Source organism: Megalops cyprinoides, chromosome 4 (assembly GCF_013368585.1).
Source record: "Megalops cyprinoides isolate fMegCyp1 chromosome 4, fMegCyp1.pri, whole genome shotgun sequence".
Taxonomy (NCBI): Eukaryota; Metazoa; Chordata; class Actinopteri; order Elopiformes; family Megalopidae; genus Megalops; species Megalops cyprinoides.
The window spans coordinates 24,534,934-24,559,128 of NC_050586.1; the positions used below are offsets into that span (position 1 = coordinate 24,534,934).

A 24,195-nucleotide genomic window follows, 5' to 3' on the forward strand; every position below is an offset into this window, starting at 1 on the left:
TGTGGAGGGATAACCTGATTTTCCCGTACCAGAGGCATCACTTCGATACTCTTGGATGGCCTCAAAAGTTGACGTCACAATTGTTTTTGCCGTTTTTCACAAGGTTAGCTATCCGCATGGTATGAAGTATGTGTTGCACACAATAAATGTACAGAATATTGCTAAGCTTTGCTGAAAAACGTAACACAAATGGCATTCTGTTATCTGTAATGTGCAAGCATAAAGCCACGTTTGATTGGCAACAACATGTTCAAATGACAAAACAATTGGGTTCCCCCTGACAGAGTTGGGGGAGTCCTTCTGGGGTGTGAGACAACAGCCTATGAATGACAAACTCCTGCCCTTTAAAAAGGGGTAATATGTGCAATGCAAAGAATTTAATGTTTTATATTATATAATATTACATTTTATTATTATATTTTATATACTTTAATTTTATTTCTATTTTATATTGTTTCTAAATGCTATGCCATAAGTTCAAATCATAAGGTATATTAAAATGAAATGAGGGAAATCATCATGAGATTTTTTCCCCCTAATTCTATATGAAACATCATTTGACATTATACTATCAAATTGTTAGTTTCATTTAGCATATGTAGCATTATGTATCAAAAGTTTTTAATTACAATAGCTCCAGTGTTTTTATTTACCATGTTGTTGTTTAAAACATTATGGATGATGATATAACAAACTTCTCATCTCATTAGACCACACAGATCTTGATTTAGGCTAACACAATTTGAAAAAGCATGTATGTGTCTTATTATTTCCTTGCCACACGTTCACAGCTTTGATGTTTCCCTTTTCATTCTACATTAAGAAAACAAAATGAATTGGGTCATATGATCATTTGTTTCAATACAGGATTGATTTATTATTTATCTTTAATGCTGCAAACAGTAAACTAGTAAACTTAAATTAGTAAACTAATAAACAATGTACAATAGATAAGTAAAGTAAAGTAAAGGTGATAAGTAAACACATCCAGCATGTTCACAATGAGAAGGCTTGTTGCCCTGACCACATACCAGTAGATGTCACCCTGGCATGGAAAGTCTGAGCAACTCACAATGAATCAGTTTTGGAACAACTGATTCAATTATTGAATACTTTTTCCATTGGAATGTTCTGGTGGAGGGGCGTCCTGCAAACCAATGAAAACTTGTAATTTTCTCTGAGTCAGTGAGGGGGTGAGATGTCACTGAGTTGCCATGTTAAAAAAAGTACTGTTTAAGATCATTGGTGGATTCAAAAATCTTATTGGTGATCATTGCAAACCCAAGAATAGTATTATTCTATGTTTTGATATGTTTTGTCCTCTCTCCAGCTAAGATGTCTTTTTAACAAAACAAAATTCAAGAGTCATTCTCTAACGCTAACAACCTACTTTACACTATCTTTTCCCTCCCTTAAACCACCCCACTTCCTTGTTTCAATGCAGATGACTTTACATGATACAATAACAAGATCGTTGCTGCCATTCACCATACTATGACCTAGTTATCAAAACTCTAGCCAATTGAGGCCCACCTCAACCAACTCACCTATGCTATATTCTCTCCTCCACAGACACTGACACCTCAGAACTTTCTAACCATGTGAACACCTGTTCCTTAGACCTGACCTCCTTTCCTCTTCTCAAGAAAATTTCACCCAGTAGGCTTGTCTCAGACCCCACTGCTCTACAGAAATACTGGCTGTCTTCCTTATCCCAAAACCCTGGACTGTGCTGTCTTTAACCCATTGTCCAATTTTACTTTTTCAGTTAGACCTGCATAACCCAACAAATGTAACTTCAAGAAAAGCCACTGCAGCCACTCCCCTCTCCATCACAGTGGCACTTCTGTCTGCAAGACTGGCTTCCCACCCCTCTGCCCTGATCCTGCTCCACCCTGCCAGTGATGGGTATCATGGGAGCTGTTCTGATTGATTAACATAATGTGATTTGGAGAGTTATTAGTCCAATTGTTAAAATAACCATCTCAGTGAAGGGTATTTTTCTCATTGGAGTACCCTGTCATATGTTCTTGGTGGGTCAGGCCCCATGCTCTACAGCCTTGTTTAGCTAGTATAGTAGCACTGCGGAGATTAAAAACACCTTTCCTTTTGGAAATTGCATTCTCAGCAATTGGCTGAGTTGGATGCAAATGGAAAATTCTGTTGAACTATAATGCAGGATAAAGGTGAACCATTGCTGTGGTAAGAGGAGACAGGGAAAGCATAAAGTGAGGTGCTTATTTCAGTTGGTGGCACATAAACTAAATCAAGAAAATGATTGATTGGTGAGGGGTATGGATTTGGCTGCTTGCTTAAATGTAAGACATATTTTTGCAAGACCAATAAAAATAATTTGCAAACAGCTGCTCATATCACTGTTTTCTCATATTTTGTTTGAAAGAAGCACAAAATCAAAGAAAAAAGGAAAAAAGAAGGTGAATAATACACTATACAAGGGATTGCACAAGCCTTATCCCACACTTCTATGCCAGTTCAGTGCTTGCAGTTGCAGTGGTAATTTGTGTTAATGCATAACTGGAAACTTTTGAAGTTTGGTGAAAAATGCAAAAAAAAAAAAAAAAAGAAAATTAATGCATAAAAGTAGTTTTATGCTGCACACATGGAACAGAAATGCTTTCTTGCAAGCTCTGTATTTTCTTCTGAGGAGTCTGTGTATTTTTTGAAAGTTTATGATGTTGAAATCCAAAACCAAAATGAGAATCGTTGGAGAGAATCCCTCTTCTCAATCCTAATAGGATTTTTTTTGGCCCTTGCATCGCAGAACTGGAATTTTGACTTCTTGCCTCCATGTGAAGGCCTTAAATTTCAGTGGATGAGCCCGGCTAACTTTTAGTGCTTTTCCAAATCTGCTGACATGAGAATTGTATTTTAAAAACCTGCCAAGCACAGCTCAGTGTACTTTTGCAAGTACAAGAATACACGGTTTTACAAATAATTCTGCAATCAAGCCAAGGGGGTGGAATAGTCCTCTGCTACATTCCCACCTACCACAACCCATTTCATTTATATTAAACAGAATTCCACTGGCATGTCTTCATCCAAACATGCTATTTCATATTCTGTAAGCAGAATAGCCATTAGAGATTTGGGGGCAGCTATTTAGAGGCAGATATTAAAATTCACAGCAGAATTGTCTTTTAATTATCTTTAACACACTGCAAAAATAAATAACTAATAAATTACATAAATAATGATATAAGATCAATACAAAACAACAATAAAAGATTGTAATCAAATAATACATCAGTTCATAATTCATTTTTATTTCCATTAAGAAGAAAAACAGCTTTCAATAATCATAGAAATTGATCTTGTCATATGTGTGGTCATCTGAGCTGAGAAAGAGGTGTATGAATACTCTGCAGCTGTCAGAGGAGGAGATTATGTCTTCTCTGTACACAATCCTATTGTTTATAATCTGACATCTGACTGAACACCACCAAATGACCAGATAATCTGAAATGGCTAAAATACTAAATGATCTGAATTGGGAGTTCTTTTCTAACAAAACGAGAGAACCACTGGTGTTGCAGAAATAAAGGCAGACTTTGCACACCATTATGGAAAAAAAAAATCTGTTTACTGATGATATAATCCACACATAGGAAGTGATGTGTACACAGCAAAACAGGAAGTTTCTATGAGGAAAATAGTTATTTGGCAAAGAATAAGGTAAGCTTTTATGGCTGCAATTTGCAGCTTTGTAGTTGTAAGGGTTAAATTAGTTCAGATTGAGAATCAAATTCAAATAAAAAAAAATCCACTGCTTCCATATGGCATTGGGCACAGTACTACATTATAGAAGTGCATTTCAATCCCTATCTGAGAGCACCAAAGTCAAGCTCAAGTGGATTAACTAGTATTAGCTACATTCAGTACAAGGACTGGGAGACAAGGGCCATGGTTTTACCAGGGCCACGAAGTGGCCCAAAAGATCCTGGATGCCCTCTGGAGGTCTTGAGATCACGCATGACACCTTTACTGGAAAGACATATTGTCACATTTGCGACCTTGTGGAATTAGATTCTGTAAGTAGGTCACTTGAATGCCTGGTTAAGGTTGTTCAGAGCTATGATATGCTAACTCTTTGATCTGATCCAATGGATCAGAAAAATGAAATGAAAGATTTTCAGGCATCTCCTACTTAGTTAATGAGACCATTGAACACTGGGAAACTGAAGTATTTTTTTTTAACTCAGTTTCTATGTTCAGGAGCTGGCCCTCCACTTCAATTTCCAAATTTCCACTAAATTCAACCCAGGGTGCTCTCAAACACTCATGTGCACAAGGCCTGGTTATAGCTGATGTTCTATTGCCTTGTCCACACAATTTGGTAATATGTAAATCTTACTAATGATATTCATACACACCAAAGATATTTGTGCGCAATGGCAACACACAAGCTCACCCTATGTTGTTGATGACAGTTTCCTAGTGTCTAACAGTGCAAGCCATTTCCAGGAACCTCTACCAAGGCTTGCAGGAAGCACCAGGTGTGAGGCTTCATAAATTTTCAACCAAACTATGCTTCTCTTGATTGCAGTCTGGTCATCTTTCGCCTACTGCTATAGCGCAGAAAGGGCATCTTTGGGCATTGGGGTGGTTGGTAGGATGTCATACTCCTGAAGGCTGCTATGGACATGTCACTGTTCTCTCTAAAAGCCTAGGAGCATGTTTTTCATCTCAGATTCTATTATTCTTTCGTATGATTAATGTGTTCTCCCTTTTAGTAGTTCTGTATGTGGTTTGAACAAAACCTGCAGCATGAAAAATGCAAATACAAAAGTACAGTATGACTATTCTACACAGTTTTTTGCATTACATTCTTTGCACGCTACCTTCAAGGTAAATTTAATTTGTTCAGGTACTGTCTAGGCACCAGATGCAGTGTTGCACACTGGTTTGTGTGTGTGTGTGTGTGTGTGCATGCATGCGTACATGCATGTGCCTGTATGTATGTATCTGCCAGATCTCAGGGGCTATTTCTAGGTGGCTAGCAATTATATTTATAGAAAGTAGAAAGAGAGGAGAGAGAGAGAGAGAGAGAGACAGAAAGAGAAAGAGACAGAGAGAGAGAAGCAGGAAGAATGGAAGGAGAAAGATTGGGGATCACATTGCTCTAATACCCAAATAGTCTTATTCGTCACAATCTGCTGAAGGGCAGACATAGGGAATTCTTGGGTGAAGGGCAGAACACAGAAATTCTGAATTGCAGAATAAAGACAGGAAAGGGCCTAGTTATTAGAAGCGTGTCAATCAGTATTTTACCCTTCATCCTGATGACAGGTTACATGATTTCAAAATAAGTCAAGGTTCAAGTCAGGCAGTTTCCCAATTTGTCAAATGCGTTTTGCAGTTGGCATTGCCCCAAATACATTACAGCCTTGCTTCAAGCTGCTCCTTCTTTCCGTCTATCCATCGCTCTTTAAGCCCATTGTGTGCCTTTAGGAAGCCCCCAGAAGAGCTACTTAAATCAAAGCAGGCTTTAATGGCTGAGCCTGACGGCTCTGAAAGGCTCCTCAGCAATCCAATTGCAAACATAATGGGATTGGCAAACAAAACACTAGGCATCTAAGAGAGGGAAGGAGCATGGAAGAGGGAGAGAGAGGGAGACAGACAGAAAGGACACACAAAAAGAGCCTCAAAGGAAGATGAAATAATGCAAGCTGATAGAGATGGGGTGAGAGTTACAAATGGACTGACACTGAAAGGCACATAGAAACAAATTCAAGCACTCTAAAAGTAGAAATACTTGTTGTACAGATCCAGTTTTTCATGCTCAATACCATTTGCCTTCCTACTGAACATTCTAAAAACACAAGAAAATGAACAGATAATTAAATTGAAACAGCAGATAAATATATTCATAAAAGATTCCTACAGCGAAAAAAGCACTTCAGAAGGCAGATCTTTGTTATATTGTGCCTGGGGTTTGATGGTTTTTTTTAGGATTTTCCTTTTTCCTCTTAAAATATTTAGCAATAAAGAAAGTGATGGACAGAGAAGGAATAGGCTGTCAGACAAGGAGGGTATGGTGAGAGAAACAGATAAATTCCATGCAAAAGAATGTAAAGAAATATACAAGTTATTGAAATTGGAAAAATGAGAGAAAGAGCAAAGAGATTGGAAAAAGAATGGTATGAGCAGAAAAAATCAAGTAAGGAAAGCAGTATACTGCGACATCAGCAATACCAGTCAAAACAGCAGTCAGCTTCTCAGTTTCAAATCTTATTTGGAAAAAAAACATACAGGCATTCAACATCAGTTAAGCACACTGTGGCAATATACAACCAGTTAGTTCACAAGCAAATTAAATAGTCAAGTTGCTGACAAGCAGAAATGAATTTACATTTACAAGTGATGTGACTACAATTGGGACAGTCCACTGTACATTTCTGCAGAAGAAAATTTTTACTCTAGCTTTTTCTTTTTTCCTCTCCACTCCTTCAGACTGACACAAAATTTACAGGTCACGTACTGTAACTCCCATTAATACAATATGCAATAAATAATATATAGTCTAGTTTGATGCTTAATGCACAGTGATGCATACTGCATCTTTTTCAATCAAAGCAACATCATACTATTTGATGATTTGCTGTTTCACTGCGACTTGTCACCCAGTCAAAATTTATAAGACATTAACCTAGAGTCACCCAGTCCAAGTTCAGTTCCTAAAATACTTTTTGTTGTACCGCAGCTCTTTGCTGCCTAATTGAAACCACTCCAGCTGAATTTATATATACAAACACGTATGTGTTTGTATGTGTGTGTGAATTTTCTTTGATAGCTTTCTACATGTGTACATGCATGTGTCTCTCATAATAGTTAATAGGTACATAAAAAACATTCACTTTCCTTCCTTTGCTGAGAAAAGCAAACATTAATCTAAATAAAAAAACAAATGCATGAACTGAACAAATTAATTTCAGTTTCTGTCCCATTCTCTATGTAATTTTATTTCATTTCATCGGCAGTTCTGAGATTAGCCATTGTCCTGTACTGTCCTCAGAGTTTACCTATAGCTCTCTCTCGAGTAAAACAGCTCTCTCCTCTAGTGTAAATGTAGTTTAAAAGTGCGCAAATGTTTATAAACACTATTTGTGATTCCGTGTAGTAGGACAGATGGGTGATAGTGAAGTGCACATTTGGAGTTAATTGTGAGTGAATGTGCAGGAAGGCTCATCTACTATCTATCTATCTAAGTGGTGTCATTAACAGAGGTGTCTTCTGCGATCTAACATCTGATGTTAAATGAGTAGAACTCATGCAAAATGATGCATAGCTTTGAATGGGTCCGCTATGGTGCCGGGAAACAGTGCAGAATGTCTCATAGCGTGCTGAGTGACGCTAAAAACGACGAACACAGCTTTTTATGTAACAGCATGTACAAAGCTCTAAATTCACATTCTAAATGATTAAAATATGTTTATTTTTCATGTACCATGTGTTTGTATGTCTGTCAAGAGGTGTTCAAATACCAAACAACTATGTGCATATTATTTAGTATATTTAGTATAAAAATAGCTTGTGCACAAACTCACTTGAGCTTGTGAAAAAGTGTTGTTTTGTGCTGTTACTGGAATTAAAACAAAAGTGGCATAAAACCTCCAAATCCTAGCTACAACAGCTGGAAAGAAAATTCTTGACTTGTGCATCTCTTGAACAGCTATAAATATTACTTTGAAAGTCACTGACCCCAAAGCATACTTGAAACACATTTTAGCACATTTAAAATAATCACAAAGTCAGAGAAATCACAATAATAATAGTGATGATGGTATTCACAGTGGTCATAATGCTATTAGTAACGGTAAATAAAAGTTAGGTGGCAGATCTACGAACACTCCAGTGTTGGCAAAGCTTTAGAAGCCTGTTATTTAGCAATACAGGCTTTAAAATAACATAATTAACCTTTTGCATTACAGAAATGACTTTTCAGTGTTAATGTGAGTGTCTACATAATACATTCACACACATATACGTACACACCTTCATAAAGCCATACAAGTAGATCAATGGCTACTTTTTACCACTGTTGGTCCTTAGGGTTCTGTGTTTGTGTAGCTTTTTAAATACTCATTTTTGTCCTCTCAGATCTTCTTTAGAATTCCAGCATCATAAGATTAAGTAATCCTCTTGATCTGTATGTGAGCCAATCATGCAATCTCTCATTTCTGTACAGTGCCCAACGTAAAAATTAAGACTTAAAATCATTCCTTATTTCCAATCATTGATTCCTTTGTGAGTATCCTGTCCCATTTTCCAGTGCAACTACATCCTACTTAAAATGTAACTTCAGCTTGTCCCGATGAGTGTTATTAATTTAAAAGACAGATGTTGGGCTGACAGATGTCAAGAGTTTTAGTGACATTTGGCTCTTATATTTCCAAACAAGTTCCCCTTTCCACAGCGCATATTTCTATAAGGTGGACCAGAGATGGTCTTTGTCCTGTGGTACATTTCTTCCAAAGTTCAGAAATGGACTCCATGTCCATTTCAGTCCAGTAAGTATATTGGTTACTTCCACTGTATAACAAGATGTAGATTAAGAAGACAGTGCAGAAGCAGTTTGGATGTCTTCATCAGTCCCCTTTGTTCTTTTCCTCTTTCTGTGTGGCAACCTTCAAATTTTTGTAATCCTGGTTTTCGTCTTTATGCTCTTATTGTGAACTTCTCAGAAAAAATAAAAAACCATAAAAAAATGTTGGTGAATATGGAAATGCTTTTATCAAGGTATCCTCTGGTTTTTTTTTTTCTTCTGTTTTTTTTTTTTTGTTGTTTTTTTGTTTTGCTGTCTGCGGACATTCCAGCATGGCCTTTATGTTGTGCTTCACAGATGTTGTGTGAAGTCATCTTGACAGGAGAACAAAATAACCCGAAAAGGCAAAGGCAAGTCCAAATCTCAAACCACTAAAAGACATTAATAGAAAGAGAAAGCAAAGGTTATCAAATATTCGTAATTTTAACCTCTTAACTAAATAACCAGGGAGTTATTTATTTTGTCATTCTAAAAATCCTTGCTGAAACCTACTGTAAAACTGATTTAACACTGAGAGAAAGGGCTAAGTACCTGAAAGTCTGAAATGGTGTAGAAAATGGTTGCTGGACCTGCTTGGACCAGTATAATAGCATACAGAAGTAAGAGACATATGAAGCAGTGTCAAATTGAAGGCAAATTTATAGTATAACAACACGATATCAAGTAATCAAAGAAAGTACAGTAATAATGAGATCTAATATTTCAGAGGACATATGAAAGTAAATATTATTGCAAAAGGAGAGCATTCTTACTCCCCTATTTCAAATACTACACCACTTTAGACTGCTACTAAATGACTCCACTGCAGATGCTGAAAGAATGCTGCACAAGCTCTGTCAATCTATCACTGAAGCCTAAGCCTGTGAACTTAGTGAATGAAAAGACTATATATATAGAGCAAGGCCTTGACAGTACAGCACAACATAAATGCTACAGAACTGTAACTTGTACCTTGTGCATAAGGAAAACAGTCTGGAGAGAGAACAGGAGGAAGAAAATGAGGAGAAAAGACAAAGACAGATCCCAGAAGAAAGAGTACTTAACATAAAGACACTGATTGAAAGGAAACATGTATGTTGAATGTAATAAAAAACCCCTCTGTATGACCATGTAAGACACTTGCATTTATCACAATTTCTAATTTAATTACTTAATGCCTGTTTTTAAATCTAGCGGGAAGACAGGAGTGCTGTCACAAGTTTGAGGATACATGCATAAGCAAGTGAGACTACTGTTTATAGTACTAATTTCTCACACCAAAAAATGCTGCTATTGATGAGGCTCAACAACAAATTCAACATGCAATGGTCACAACACATCTATGGAACGCAAAAAAACAGATACACAGAAAATAGTGCTACATGTCTCAGTTCTTCTCCCAACTAGTACACCAGGGCATGTCTTTCTAATGGAAACAGATGGGTTATTAGCTAAAACTAGGGGCTTCTACTGTGAGTGGACACTTCTGCAGACAGCAAGCAGCAGGCCATTAAAACACCTCCTCTAGCATATACTTAGCCCCTGGGGAAGATGACAAAGGACAATGAGACTGAACCCCCACTGATGATTATAATTAATAACTCATCCTGTCTCTATCAAGTCAAAGAGACAGTTCACTGGTTCATAAAAGGTGAAATAAAGAAAAAAAGACAAAAATGTAATGTTTGAATAAAACCTTTATCAAATTAATTTGAAAAATGTGTGGTACCAGTTTCTGTGTGGCAGCAGGCGGCCCCTCCCTTCAGGAAGCTGCTGGGTTTCTCTGGGTGACAGGGCATTGCCTGGCCCCACCTACATGTCCCCTGTCTTCGACAGCACCTGCAAGAGAGAGGGTTTCATTCCCTATTTAGGATTATTGACTCAGACTAATAGTGTGTTAGGATATGCGTGAATCATTGGATATATGCATCCAGTATCAAGCCTTACAGTAGTGTATTCAGTTTGTAAAAATAAGGAAGTGTCTGAAAGAGACAGTGCTTAAGTATATAATTGAGAGCATTACGTCTGTGTGTGGGTCTGTGTAGGATAGGGAAATACAGTATCAATGTGTAATTACTGTAAGTGTGTATAAATGTATAACGTATAAATTAGGATCAATGAGCACTCACTATAGGATGCAGTCAAGTATCAGTGTGTGTGTTTCCATGTTCATGTCCATCTACAGCCTCCATTGTAGGATGTAAATCACCATCAATCTGTATGTCTGTATGTTTTAACCTTGATCAGTGTACACACAGTAGAACAGTATATATTTGTTTTAGGGTATCACTGTGAATCAGTTTCAGTGTGCAGTTACTGGTATTAATCTGCACTCACTGTAGGAGGGAGCACAGCAAGATCAGCAGCACACAGCTGACAACGCACAGCACCAGTAGAGTGGCCATAGTCTGCTGTTTTTGATTAGTGGCCACCACTGCCAGCAGGTCTGCATGCTCACATCGCATCCCCACAAAGCCAGGGTGACAGCTAGGCATAAAATGGGAAGAGTACAGAGGCACAAGAGGATGATATACACAGGGATAAAAAGGAAGATGAAGTGCATTACATTTTGGCTAGTCAAAATTAATTAACAGATATCTTAATTCAACAATAGATATCATACATAAATGAACAGCAAGTAAGTTGCTCTGGATAAGAGGACCTGCTAAATGAGATGTAGATATCAGCAATAATCCTTTGCCAGTACTGATAAAAATTACAGATCCCCATTATTATGTGATTATTAACAACAAATTATTTTGAAAAACAATTATTGTTATAGCTTGGGATATTTTAATCGAGGAAGATCCTATACATTTAGTCATAAAGGGGGAAGGGCAAAAAAAGAAGCACTTAAAAATTTTCCATCTCATAAAATTCCATACAGAAATGTCTTTTCAAGAACTGACTGATAAGGTCTGACTGCAGTCTGTGTACAGTGTGTGTGTGTTGGGGGATCATACTTTGTCATCCAGGTCTACATTTGTTACTGTGATTCCTGCACCCAAAGTATCTCAGCATTGTCTGGGAGGGCCCAGGTGGTGATCACTCACATACAAGCTGGAGTCTCCTCTTGAATCAGGAAGCGGCAGGTACCATGGAAACAAAACTGGCTGTGAGAGTCAGGACAGTCATCAAAATGAGAGCGAACTGCTGCTGCCAAGGGATCTGAAAGAGAGAAAAAGAGAGACACAGGGCATGAAATACAATAAAGAGAGAAATACAATGAAGAGAGAGATGAGAGGGAGAAGGAGGATGATAAAGAGAAAAAGAAAGAAATATACTGACCTTAACCTTTCAAATTGAGTCACATCTATGAATTTTCTGCGATTGAGTATCTCAATTCAAGGTATAACAACAGTATGAATTTTAATTCTTAATGAGGTCCAATTCTCTAAATACAACTCACATGCTACTTCTGTGCAATCAGAAAATCCTCAGGGAAGTTTTGCGACTTGTTACTGTAAACATATGTTCCATGTACTACTTGATATACTGGCTGAAGGATGGAGTCCTGAATGTAACAGAGTAATCAAAGCAGAGTGGCAAATAAAGGTCCCACAGGGTGAAACACAGCTAACACATTGTCGGAGGCCATGTTTCATATATGGATGCTTCCTTCTATATCTGCAAAACCACTGAGGACAGGAGTTACCTTTAGTCTGCTTCTTTGTATTTTGACTTAGATTTTGATTCATGAGCATTGAAAAGGAATGCTTCAGACCTCAAAGACTGGAATATCCTACCCTCATCATGGCTGGGCTGCATACGTCTTCTAAAAATGAATATCCTCCTGAGACTACTGTATCCTATACACATTATCCCAATCTCATTTTCTCAGAAAGTGTTGAAGGATTTAAATGGTTGGTTTAGCTCTTTCATGTGGGACAAAAAGCCCCCAATTCAAGGTGACAATGCTGCAGCTACCAGTCTTGACTTGCCAAATATTAAACATTTTCAGTTGAGTTCTTGTATAAGTTACATAGCAGAAGAGGCGAGGGCAATGGTTCCTCAGTTTAGTACAATATTGAAATATCACTGTCAAGATGCTCCTTACAAAGTTGTTTATTTACTGGAGATATGAAACCTATTTCAGGGTGTAATAATAGCAATCACCCAATCACAATCAATACACTTAATGCCTGGGGGATAGTTTGATGCTTAGATAGCAGATCCAAACTGACCTCAGATGTAACCATAAAATTTCCTCAGACATTGGAATTGATATTTGGACAGCCAAAAACCTGTTCTTTGTTGAGGTCTGACCATCTCAAACACAAACATGGTATCTCAAGAAGTCTTTCTTGGGTATATCTTCAAATTCAAGATTTTATTATATATATGGTGATAACTCTGGTTATTTGTCCTGATATGTCCCAAACCAGAGAAGAGACTTACTCACAACAGGACACAACTCTATAAGTAACTTCTGTGACTGCCTTAGAAACATATCTGGTGTGAGCACACTGCATTTAAAGCCAATTTGGGAGAAGAGTTGAATGGAGAAATTCGTCAGACATCTGAGATGCCAAACATACACACATACACTCCAAACCAAAATTTGGCACAGACTATTCATATCCCCTCCCTGCAGACATAATTTTAACCCCAGCTGCTATCCTTTGACTATGGTCTATGTTCTAAGTACAGAGAACTATTATTTGCTGAAGGAAAAATAAATTAATACAATGAATCAGAGATAAGTCTCCTTCAGTTAAACGTCTGTATATAATATTAGTGGAATATGTACCGTTAGAATACTTCACATGTACACTACACTCTAAAACGGACCTTCAATGTTGCTGAGTTGGCACCATGAATAAGAGTTTGTGCCAGGAGCAAAGCATGGTAAAGCATGCATAGTCTGCTGCCTGAGTGCAAGCATCTTTTTCGCAGCCATGAGAGAAGGAAGCCTAATTCTTTTCTGGAAGTCAGTTCCACTTCACTGGATATAATAAAAGTAGGGCAAACAAGAATATACTTCCCTGTCATCTTACCCTGGCAGTAACCTGAAACTAAAAGGCCTTAATTTCAGGAGAATCCCACAAGGAAAGTAAATCAGCTTTCAGTGCCCAGGGTGCAGAGACAGAACAGTGGTGATGGGGTCATCTTAATAATAAAAAAAAACCTTCTTGGTGTTAAGAGGTCTCCATGAGCAAAATTCAGTACATCATCAGGCAGGTTCCCTTAACACTTGACTTATTATTACAAACCAAATCTGGCTAAAACACCTTTTGTCCTGTTTTAAGGGAATATTTAACATCTATCTATGTGATGAACCAACTCTGAAGTAAACCAAGAAAACAGGTTTTATGGATTAACCCACATGTGAAATACTAATTATTGTCCTAGGTGATAAACTATGGCCATTATGTCTGTCAAATATTATTTTTATCCCATGTGTCAAGTCCTGTAAATACCAGAAAACTGATGGTCATCCCTCCAGGTTCCTTGATATGCTCAGCCGTATTTTACATGACAAATGCTGCTTTCTAGATGCACACAATTTAATGTCCTATGCAAGATTCTTGCATATATTTGATCTATTAATTGAACTAATATTTCCTACTTCTTTCCAGACAAAATGCATGAATCAGAACTGTCTTTAAAATGTGGTCTTAAGCAGTAGGAGAGGGACAACCATCACTCTGGAGTTTGGAGCAGGGCTCTGTGAGCTACCACTTTTGTTTGTAATCCACTGTTAGCCAATTCATCGCTAACTGTAAGCTAACAGGAGCGGGAGAAATGTTAGCAGTCAACTGCAGAAGATGGCATCAAACTCAGCCACGTTTTTATGTCAGCTACCCTATTAAATTCAACAGGTTATCTGTTTACTTTTTATTTTTAATGAAGAGCATTCTAGATCAAAGGATATTGATCATTAGTTGGCACCTTATCATATAACAGTGCAACAGAGCAACTGAACGTGCTTAACATTGAAAAGAAAATAACAAAATGAAACGGGGATAAAAGCATTGCAAGCGAGGTATCCAGTGCTTCCTATAGTTGTTGCACATTTGCTGGTGGTGGATCTTTACTCAAAATAGCTTGTTCCAGCTCATCTCAGCACAGATGTTCAATTGTATTGAGATCTGGTGATTGGGGAGGCCCCTGCAGTAAACTGAAATTACTGTCATGCTCCTGGAACCATTCCTGGACACTCCCAGCCTTCTAGCATCAAGCATTATCCTGCTGAAAAAAATCCATTCACAGATGGATACACTGCTGCGCATGTATGCACCTAATCAACAATGTTCTGTGGCACTCAAACATTGTATTCGTACTCTACTCATGTCAAGCGATCCACAAAAACATACCCCACAACATTACACCACCATCACCAGCCTGCATGGATGACACCCAGCAGGATGGATCAATAGACTTCTTGTTTTTGATGACAGGACTGGAAGTTGGTTAAGACATTGGCTGCCATACCTAGGGGTCAACCGATATGTTTTTTCAGGGCCGATACCGATACTGATTATTAGTAATCAAGGAGACTGATTGTGGAGCTTTTGCAACTTGTACAACTTCAGTGTAGAGGATTGTGATGTTTATTGCAACTTTGGCAATATCTGCTGCCTTACCTTTGAAACACAGCTCCACTCGTTCACCAGAGCTGCTCCAGTCTGCAAATGTGTTCCTCTGTGCCGGTCTGTGGCACAGTACTCTTCACTGTTGATAGGCTATTACTCGTGACGTGTAACCAATTAGATACTGCTGTGGGCAGGACATTGCTCGAGACCACAGAGTGGTGACTACAGACAGAGAGAGGCGGCTGCATCAGAGCCAAAGTAGTGCATTTTTTAATTAATTTATTTTATCGGCAAACAGATTAAAAAAAAAAAAAACAATTCCGATAATAGAAAAACTGCTGAATAGGGGATCCGATAATGAGCCAGGCCGATAATCGGTCGACCCCTAGCCATACCCCATCCATGACAAAGTAGGCCTACCATGAGCTGCGCGATCTGATATGCCTCTTTCGGCACCACTGTTGTACTCAGCTGTTAGTTGACTGACTTTGTAGCCCATCTGTTAGTCTGCAGAAGCCATGTTAGCCTCCATTAGCCTCGTTCATCAATGGTCTGTTTCCATCCACAGAACCACCATTGGCTGGACTTCACTTGCCCATGAATTGCACACACAAATAATCCATAGGGACCTACCCACCTGCTATTCAAAGGAAGCCCATGCAAAGGCAAGAATGCAGGGATGAAATGGGCTATTTTTGGTTCTTGTCGAAATTCAGGCTATATACCATGCTAATCTAAATCCAATTCCCTTGTAATCTTGCAAATGTTGTTTTACTCAATTGAATGGAATTGTGAGATTCTGAGACAAGAATCTAAACTTGGAGTCAGGGACAATATCGTTGTAGGAGGACAGCTTTAGTGCTGTCCTTTGTGACAGTAATTGTGAGCGTAGGGGCAACCATCAAGAGGTGAATGTGGGTCAGAGAGCGAGCACCGTGCCACATGCAAATAATGAATCCTGGGATCCACTTTTACAATGAAGCAACTCTTGGAATTTACTGGGTCAGACCCAGCTTTGGAGCTGGGGAATGTTTCTGGGTCTGATAACACAGGAACACTAATTTACACCAAAGGCAAACACAGGAAATCCTAAAGCCTGGTGAAGATCTCCAGACCTCCAGATGTGAAGCATGCCTTTTGCCCTAAAATTCTCATTGTACCATGTTAATTTTGTGCTCAACTTAAACTATCACTTAGCCACCCAAAGAAATTTTCATTCTGGTTTGCAAATAGCTTCCTTGGTTACCAGTAAAATACTGGATTGATTTCAAACTACTGTTCCTAATTAAGAGATCTTGCAGACACCCACTTTTCTGCAAAATCTATTAATTCCCTAGACTGCACTATTCACAAGAGTCTGGCTTTCTAGTGGTTCCAAAAATAGAAAAAACTAAATCTGGTGGTAAAGCTTTTTTACAGAGAGCTCTTCCATTATGGAACAACCAATCAAATTGTGTCTTGGAATCAGATACCATCTCAATTAAGTCAAGACTGAAATTTTTCATCCACACTAAAATTGAGTGCTGAGGAGGAGAGCAACTCTGAAAAAACTCTGATACAAATAACTGTAGGGTCATCTCATTTCCAGCGGAACTGCACTTTATTTTTAGCTGGTTTCAGCTCTTAATTGGGCAGGACAGTCTCAGATCACCTTCTTGGACATCAGTCATAACCTTACTGCCCACCTCCTTTTGTATGTTGCCATATTTTATATTTGCTGAGACTACACAGTGTCATACTACCCAATTACATACTGCACCCAAATTACATGGTCATCATATTATATCATAATCATAACTGCTATACACTATTCTGCTGTTTGTCTTGCCTACCATTTAAGCAACATGTTCTGTAGCCCCACACCCTGATGATTAGCAATTACCTGCCCCAACGAACAAGATGCCTGAACCGTTTCTGCACTGTAAAACTCATGATGTCTGTGCCTGGCTGCTGTTGGATGGAAGATTCCCCCTCATGGCCTGCCTGAACCCAATATGCCATGAACGGGTGCATTTGTGTTACTTCACTATTAACATTTCCTCAGTTTTTCTTCCCAGGAGTCTCTCAACAACTTTTTGCCCAGAGTCCCAGAATAATCTTACATACCCACACCCGTTACATTGGTGCCGTGACTCGGATCACTGACTAAAGCGCAGCTTGGCCGCCAGTGGTCGCTGAGAAGTCAGAAGAGGTCAAAGGGGGTGAGTGTGGCAGAGCTGAAGCGAGTAGCTTGTGTGAAGCTGCGTAAAGCCTTAGGTAGCAGGTAGCAGGTAGCCAAGCGGTTGCAGCAGTTACGTCACTCCCTGAGACCTGGTTAACTAGCATTGTTGCCGATAGGCTAGGGGCAATTTTCCTTTAGCTCAGCTGGCAGTGACACTGTTCGTAAGGGGTTGGCAGTGAGCAGTGAGAACCCAGGTTCGAAACTCGCTTGCTCGCTGACCCACACCCATTACATAAACACTGCAAAAAAATCCAAATCTCACCAAGCATATTTGTCTCTTTTCAAGTCAAAATATCTCTTTACACTTAATATAAGACACAGTCACCAAACAAGCAAAATTTCCTTGAGCTACAAGGACTTGTTTTTAGATGGTGCATCTTGAATATCTGTGTATTTCCACTAGTTCCATTGGCAGATTTTTTCACTTATTACTAGCAAAAAAACACCTTGTATTAATTATTTTATTTCTTATTTTTGAAGGAAGGAAGGAGGCGCGAACTCAAAGAACAGCAAATAAGGGTTTGAAGATGCTGAATACCTCTGTCATGTATTTGGATAGCATAACATTAAGCCACAAGACAGAAAAGCACAGGTCATTTGAAACCTGCACCGTCTAGTTACAAAGAAACAGGTGAGAACATTTTCTGGGTTAACAACATACTATCATTGATTCATTCCCCACTTTGCCTCCCTAACAGCCCCCTCACAGACCTAACACTCCCTTGTCAATCTCAGCCACTGCATCCTACCTAGCAAGGTAGGAAGCACAGTTGAGACCCATTAGCTCATCATCACAGTATAAATACCTCACCAGTACTTACTCAAAGTAAGAAGTGCCAGTGTGGGAAAAGAGTCGAGGGTGAGCACTGGTTTTGTATATTGACGACAGAAAAAATATTACTGGAGATAACTTTTTTGGGCAAACTACCTGATTTGTGCAGTTACCCTGTACTGTGTGAAAATATGAGTTATGGAGAATATGTACTGAACTTTAATGGACTTGATTTTGGCTGCATGCTCAGGGAATCATCTTAGCTGGCCAGGTGTACAAAGGGACTACGGACCCATGCAGGTAGGCTCCTACTTAGAATGCAGATTTCTTTTATGTTTGTTTTCTTGTCCTTTCCAACCATCTCAACAAAAGGCTTTAATGTTGGAACGTCTTTCCTGGTGGTCGAATCATACTTTTATTGCACAGACTGAGGCAATCAGAGCTCCCCCCCATCCTGTCAAACACACACACATACACACACACACACACACACACACACACACACACACACACACACACACACACACACACACAAAGAAAGATGCATTATAGCATTCATTCATGACCATTAGACCCTTGGCACAGAGCCAATAGAGAGCCTCTCTGAGTGTCCCTCTCACTCTCCAAACCTTTTAACAGTCCTCTATTCTTGTCTTCAATCAAACTTTCATTCCTCTCTCACTTTGTTCTTTTCCCTCCATTAGAGTTTTGGCAGGGCATGGAGAGACAGCATTTAGAAGAAGTCAGGCATTAGGGAATTGCTGGCTTTTTTCAGCCTCATCTATTTTATCTTTTGCTCTGTTTGTTAGCAGTTGAAAAAAAGTGACTTTCTTCAGAAGCTTGCTTTTTCTGACTTGCAAATACATTAAATGAAATCAATCCTTCATTGAGTTCATGAAGTGTGCGTGTATGTGGGTGGGTGGGAGAACTGTCCTATTCTCCTTTTAAAAAGCAGAACTGGCATCAGAATGAACACATCAAGTCATTGTGCCTTCACCCACAATTAGAAACTTATCTTGAAATGCAGAGTGAGACCAAATCGGAATTTCACGGTGTCTATAGCCATGTACTGAAAACCACCCTCTATCTTTGCCCACCAGACTTGCTTAGATTTAGATCAAATTATAATTGAAATGATAAATTTAAAATTAAATTTATAATTTAAAATGATAAAGGTCTAAATTATAATTTAATCCTAACCATTTCCTATGTATATATTAGACTTGCCAATATTTTTTGTGTATACACTGTTATTTTGTGTTGTCAGTAAATCTGTTTTGACACACACTATCTACTGAACTATATGATTTGTTTTAGCTGGTGTTTTAGCTACTGTAATCCTTGGCCTAGATTGGGACCAGAGCTCAGAGACTGAGCCTCTTAAAGAATCCTTGGCACACAACGTAAGTAAGATGCAGTCATACTGCTGTATAAATGAGCTGCATACACTCCGTTGTGAAATAATTTGTAGTTACTGCTGACAAAATAAACAGAAATGGTACGCTTACGTTTCACTAGGGCCATGGTGGAATTCTCCTGCACTTGTCCACAGGTAAACGAGGTGCCTGAAGATGAGAAGAAATACAGAACATGAAGAAATGTAGGATTCAAGATCAACCTACAGTGCGTCAAAAACCAGATAAAGTGTTTCACAATTGCTTGGGAATTCGTTAGATTCCCACTAGATGAGCAACTCCTTTGCTGAAGTGCCGAGAACCTAAAATTCTGCTTAACAATTACATCACTAGACCTAATGGGGAAACATGAACTACACCTAAAAATCACACATACATATCCAAGTCCAATTTATTATTACCATTAAAAAAAACAGATTGTAGGTTAATCCCTTTATCCGCATGGGATCGGACAGCAAGCTTGCGTGCATCCTCAAAAGCTTTTTATATATCAGCTAAACAGGGCATTACTGGAAAGAGCAAAATCATCTGAAAGAGTCTCTTACAATATAAGTTAACACTGTTCCTGTCAATGTTTTTTCATTAAGTTGGAGGAAAACCTTTTTTCACTCTCCATTTTTACTAAAGCATTAACTACTCAACCTATGAAAGATTATTTAAGTCAATATATAATAATTTATAGAATATGTAATCATAATACTAGGAAAGTAGGTATGCCAAAGCACAGAGAATAAATGTTGGAGTATTTCTAAATAGCTAACTAGCAAATTCAGCAATGACACAAAACCCATTAGGAGGATTTTTTTCCACCCTGTCAAAAGCATTAGAACATTACAGAACTCTAAGTAAGTTAAATATCTGCTTTTTGCAACCTATATGCTTATCTGATAAGCTGATATTAAATTAGTATAAAAATCAAATTAAGATAATTTACCAGAGAAGCACATGTCACCTTTAAATCGTATAAATATATAAACATACAGAAACATATAAAATACCAAGACAATCATGATTAAAAAATGATATAAGTCTTCATTTTATGGGCAGGAACTCAACTGCACTGAACCTACATGTGGGTGTTATAGGCTTTGTCAGAGTATTTACTGTGATGTTAAGTATTTTCTCAAGGTTTCCATGTTCTGTTTTATCATGCATTTACACTATTTCATTCCTCTCTTTTTTCACCTATCTTCATAATATTCTCCCCCATTTGTCTCCTACCTTTTTTCCGCTAGTATTACTTAGAAAACTATTGCATATGTATTGCAAAAGTAGCTACCCAGCTCATATGAAAAAGGCCACCACCCTAGAAAATGAAAGATTTTCTGAAGACAATCAAAAGAAACAGCCAGGGATTCAAACTTGCATCCACCATTCTTCCCACCTAACTTCTCATGGGGAGTAGAATTTAAAAGTTGAGTCTCTCAAATTAAATGTGGAGCTTTATTTTTGTTGAGCTTGTCACACAATTTTTCCACAGAGACACTCAACACTCAGCTCCACCACCTCTGGTGGAAGCATCTAGGGTTGCAGTCAGGTGGTAGTTTAGACAGCTGGTACTTAGTTCAGCTCAGTGGCTATCACACTCACGTTGAGTACATGTAGAGTTCTACAGCCTGGGTTCCAACCATATTATAATCCATCAGTGACAGCAGGGATTCAAACTGGCTTCACTCTAGGTGTTGCATGCCTGATTGTTTCCAGGGACCCTGTGACTCACCAGGTGCCTGCAGGTTGACTGGATAACATCCATGAAGCTGCACCAGCTGCTGGGTGGGCACAGCTACACTATTGTCATCCAAGCAACTTGCACTGTGAAAAACAGTCATGTACCTGACCGTTGAATTCGCTAAGCCCCAGAACTCAGCAGGAGCTACAATGGTTGTTGCAGTGAGATTAGCATAACCAATTCCAAAATAGGCCTACATAAGGGAGAAATTCATAGACATGAACATACTATGAGCTGAAAACATTATTCTGAAAATTAGTATATTGACTGCTTGAGTCGAATGAAATTAGACATTTCCAGAGCAGTTAAGACATACAGAGTAACCAGAGTTGTTTTGGTTTGTTGGTGATACCCCATGCTAAACCATCCCACTGACCAATCCCACTGGCTCTTCATAATGTTTCTACAGCTAACTATGGTATTATAAGTTCAATCAATCATTTTAAAACTATACACCTACAGAAAAAAATCTATAATTGGCTACTCTGCAGGTGCAAATAAACAGGTTTCCCCATTATATTAAGAGTCCACTTAACGTCAAACCCAATGATGCGAGGTAAGTGGTTTTGAGAAAAAAAAGACAGTTGTGATATCAAGCAACATATTAACTGACTTCATCTGTGATTAAATATCTTAAGTCTTGATTGTAATGAAATTATTGTATTCCTTGATCTTGATGTCTGTCAGCCTTACTTTCAACCAAAGAGGTTAATGCTGAATTTGAACACCTGATTGGCTCAAAAGCATATGTCAGGGGAGGTTTGGGAAATGCCTCCACTTATATATTGGCTTCAGCTTCTTGAGTTCCAACTTATTTTAAGAGGACATATCTACACCACTTGGTGCACTCCCTCTTCAAAAAAATAGAATATATTCACATGAACCATCTCCTTGTAGACTTACAGTACAGTAGTATCTTGACAGAAACTGCTTGTGGTACAAAGTGGAGGTAATTTAACCCTAAGTTACTGGTTCTCCTCTACTGTTGCATGAAATTGGATCTATCTACAAGTCTACTGCAGTAGTGTTCTTAACAATGTGCACCTGTGTCTCGTCACTCCACTGCCCATACTTGGTTTTGGTTGTGCCATGGGCTGTTCAATCTGGATTCATTCATATTCTAATGTTGCCAAAATTACATTAGTTAGACAGCAGTTATGCATGATAGATCGTAGTCTGATGAGACTGTTGGACATTTGATGGATTCAAGACAAAGGACACATTCTACCCAAATGAGAATCTAAGAAATCTATTAATACTGAGATCCAAAAAAGAATTAAGTAGTGGTCAGATAAAGCATCCATAAATGTGAGATGTTCATGATCACTTAGGCCTAGATTTTTTTCCATCCTCGCAAAATCAGTGCTTTGGATACTTGGTGCCATTTATTTTAGCTATCTGACTGAAGACCTGAAAGAAAATAAGGGAAATGTATGTCAAAACTGACTTGCGTTAATAAAACCACTGCTCAATACACCAGCTATCAGCAGTGAAAAGCTAAAAACACAATAATGATAACCACTAGAGCCTCGAAGAGTTATATTTACACAATGTATGTAAATTATCTGTATTATTCCATTATTTCTTTTTTTTCCAGAAAGACATTCGCTAGTCCTAATTAAAATCCTGTAATTTTCATGAAGTAGAGTGACACAATATATAGTAGGTTGCAAATACTAAAACTTAAACTGCTGAAGTTCCACAGACACAAATTCTTTGAATAATAAATTATTACAAAGCTCATTACAATATCCCTCAGCCCCTCAATGTACTCTGCATCACATGCATTATGAATGTGAAATGTCGTTTACTTAAACGTTTAATACCATTTCCGCGATTTTTGATTTATTGAACCTAAATCTATTTTCAAAGATCTACCAATAATGATTCCTAAAGTACCATACAGCTGTGGTTAGCTCATAGCTTCCAGCTAACGCTCAGTGTGTTAGAATTGTTACGGCTTAACCCAGTAGATACAACGTTACCAATCTGTCTGTTGTAATCATGTCTGATGTGTATGTTGCATGTATGGAGGACTTACCGGTAAGAAGGAAGATCACATCCCAGATCAAAAGATTCATCACGAGGCTTGAGTTCAGTCCGTGTCGATATGTTGCAGAAACACTGTTTACCAGTTTAGGTACTTGTTAAAATAAGACTCAAGGATGATTGAACGCGTTCTAAGAAAGTCTACAAACATTTGTGAGGGCATATATACGTACCACCTATTCGGACAATAATCACACACAATTCTTTAAGAAATGCCTCCCATGACAAAACTACTTCTTTTTTGTACCCTCTCTTTTCCCTCACCCCATTCAACACTGCCATTTATCTATTTGTCTTCGACTGACGTTTGCTGAGGTGGTTCGTGTTTCTCTTGTGAAGTCCAGGCAGCTTGTAAGCAACTTCATTCGTTTAGTTTATTTATTTACGCCATGTGACCGTTTCCTTTTTCAGCGATGAATCTTCCGGAAATATAACTTTGGTCCTATAAGCTTGTGAATTGACCTCATAAACCGAAAGACTATCTGCCTTTCATTCCCTGTCGGGAAGTGACCTGAGCTAGAGTGATGACTTGCTCTATGTGTGTTTTTGAGAGAGAGAGAGAGAGAGGGAGAGAGGGAGAGAGGGAGAGAGGGAGAGAGGGAGGGGGGGGGGGGGGGGGGGGGGGGGTTGACCGTGCATGCAGAAAATACAGCGTTGACTTCTCATTCACCCTCCTCTTCGCAGACAAACATGCGTAACTTTCTTGTTGGAAACTCACCAATACAACTCTTCTTTGTACATTTGAACCATTCCAACTTTTAAGATTCTCTGTCTCTCAAACAGACTCCTCTTTCATCTCCTTTCCCATGCATTTTCGTCTTGTTTTCTATAAAAAGTAGACATATCACAAGAATCTCATTACGATAACTCAATCTTCGAATTCACAGATTTCATATCGGCTCACATCTAGACTAAAAAGTAGCTTTTATTT

The 24,195-nt window shown here is 38.5% G+C and overlaps 1 protein-coding gene across 1 annotated transcript; it reads right to left on the reverse strand.

Annotated features, from left to right (window-relative positions):
* Positions 1-8,332: 8,332 nt before the first annotated feature.
* Positions 8,333-23,765, reverse strand: tgfa (transforming growth factor, alpha). The gene is made up of 6 exons (XM_036526936.1): positions 23,257-23,765; positions 19,580-19,636; positions 11,596-11,710; positions 10,880-11,029; positions 10,272-10,381; positions 8,333-8,934 (listed from the first exon to the last, which is right to left on the reverse strand). Exons 1-6 carry the CDS (start codon positions 23,294-23,296, stop codon positions 8,927-8,929), a joined length of 480 nt encoding a protein of 159 aa, XP_036382829.1. The 5' UTR covers positions 23,297-23,765; the 3' UTR covers positions 8,333-8,926.
* Between the last annotated feature and the right edge of the window lie 430 nt (positions 23,766-24,195).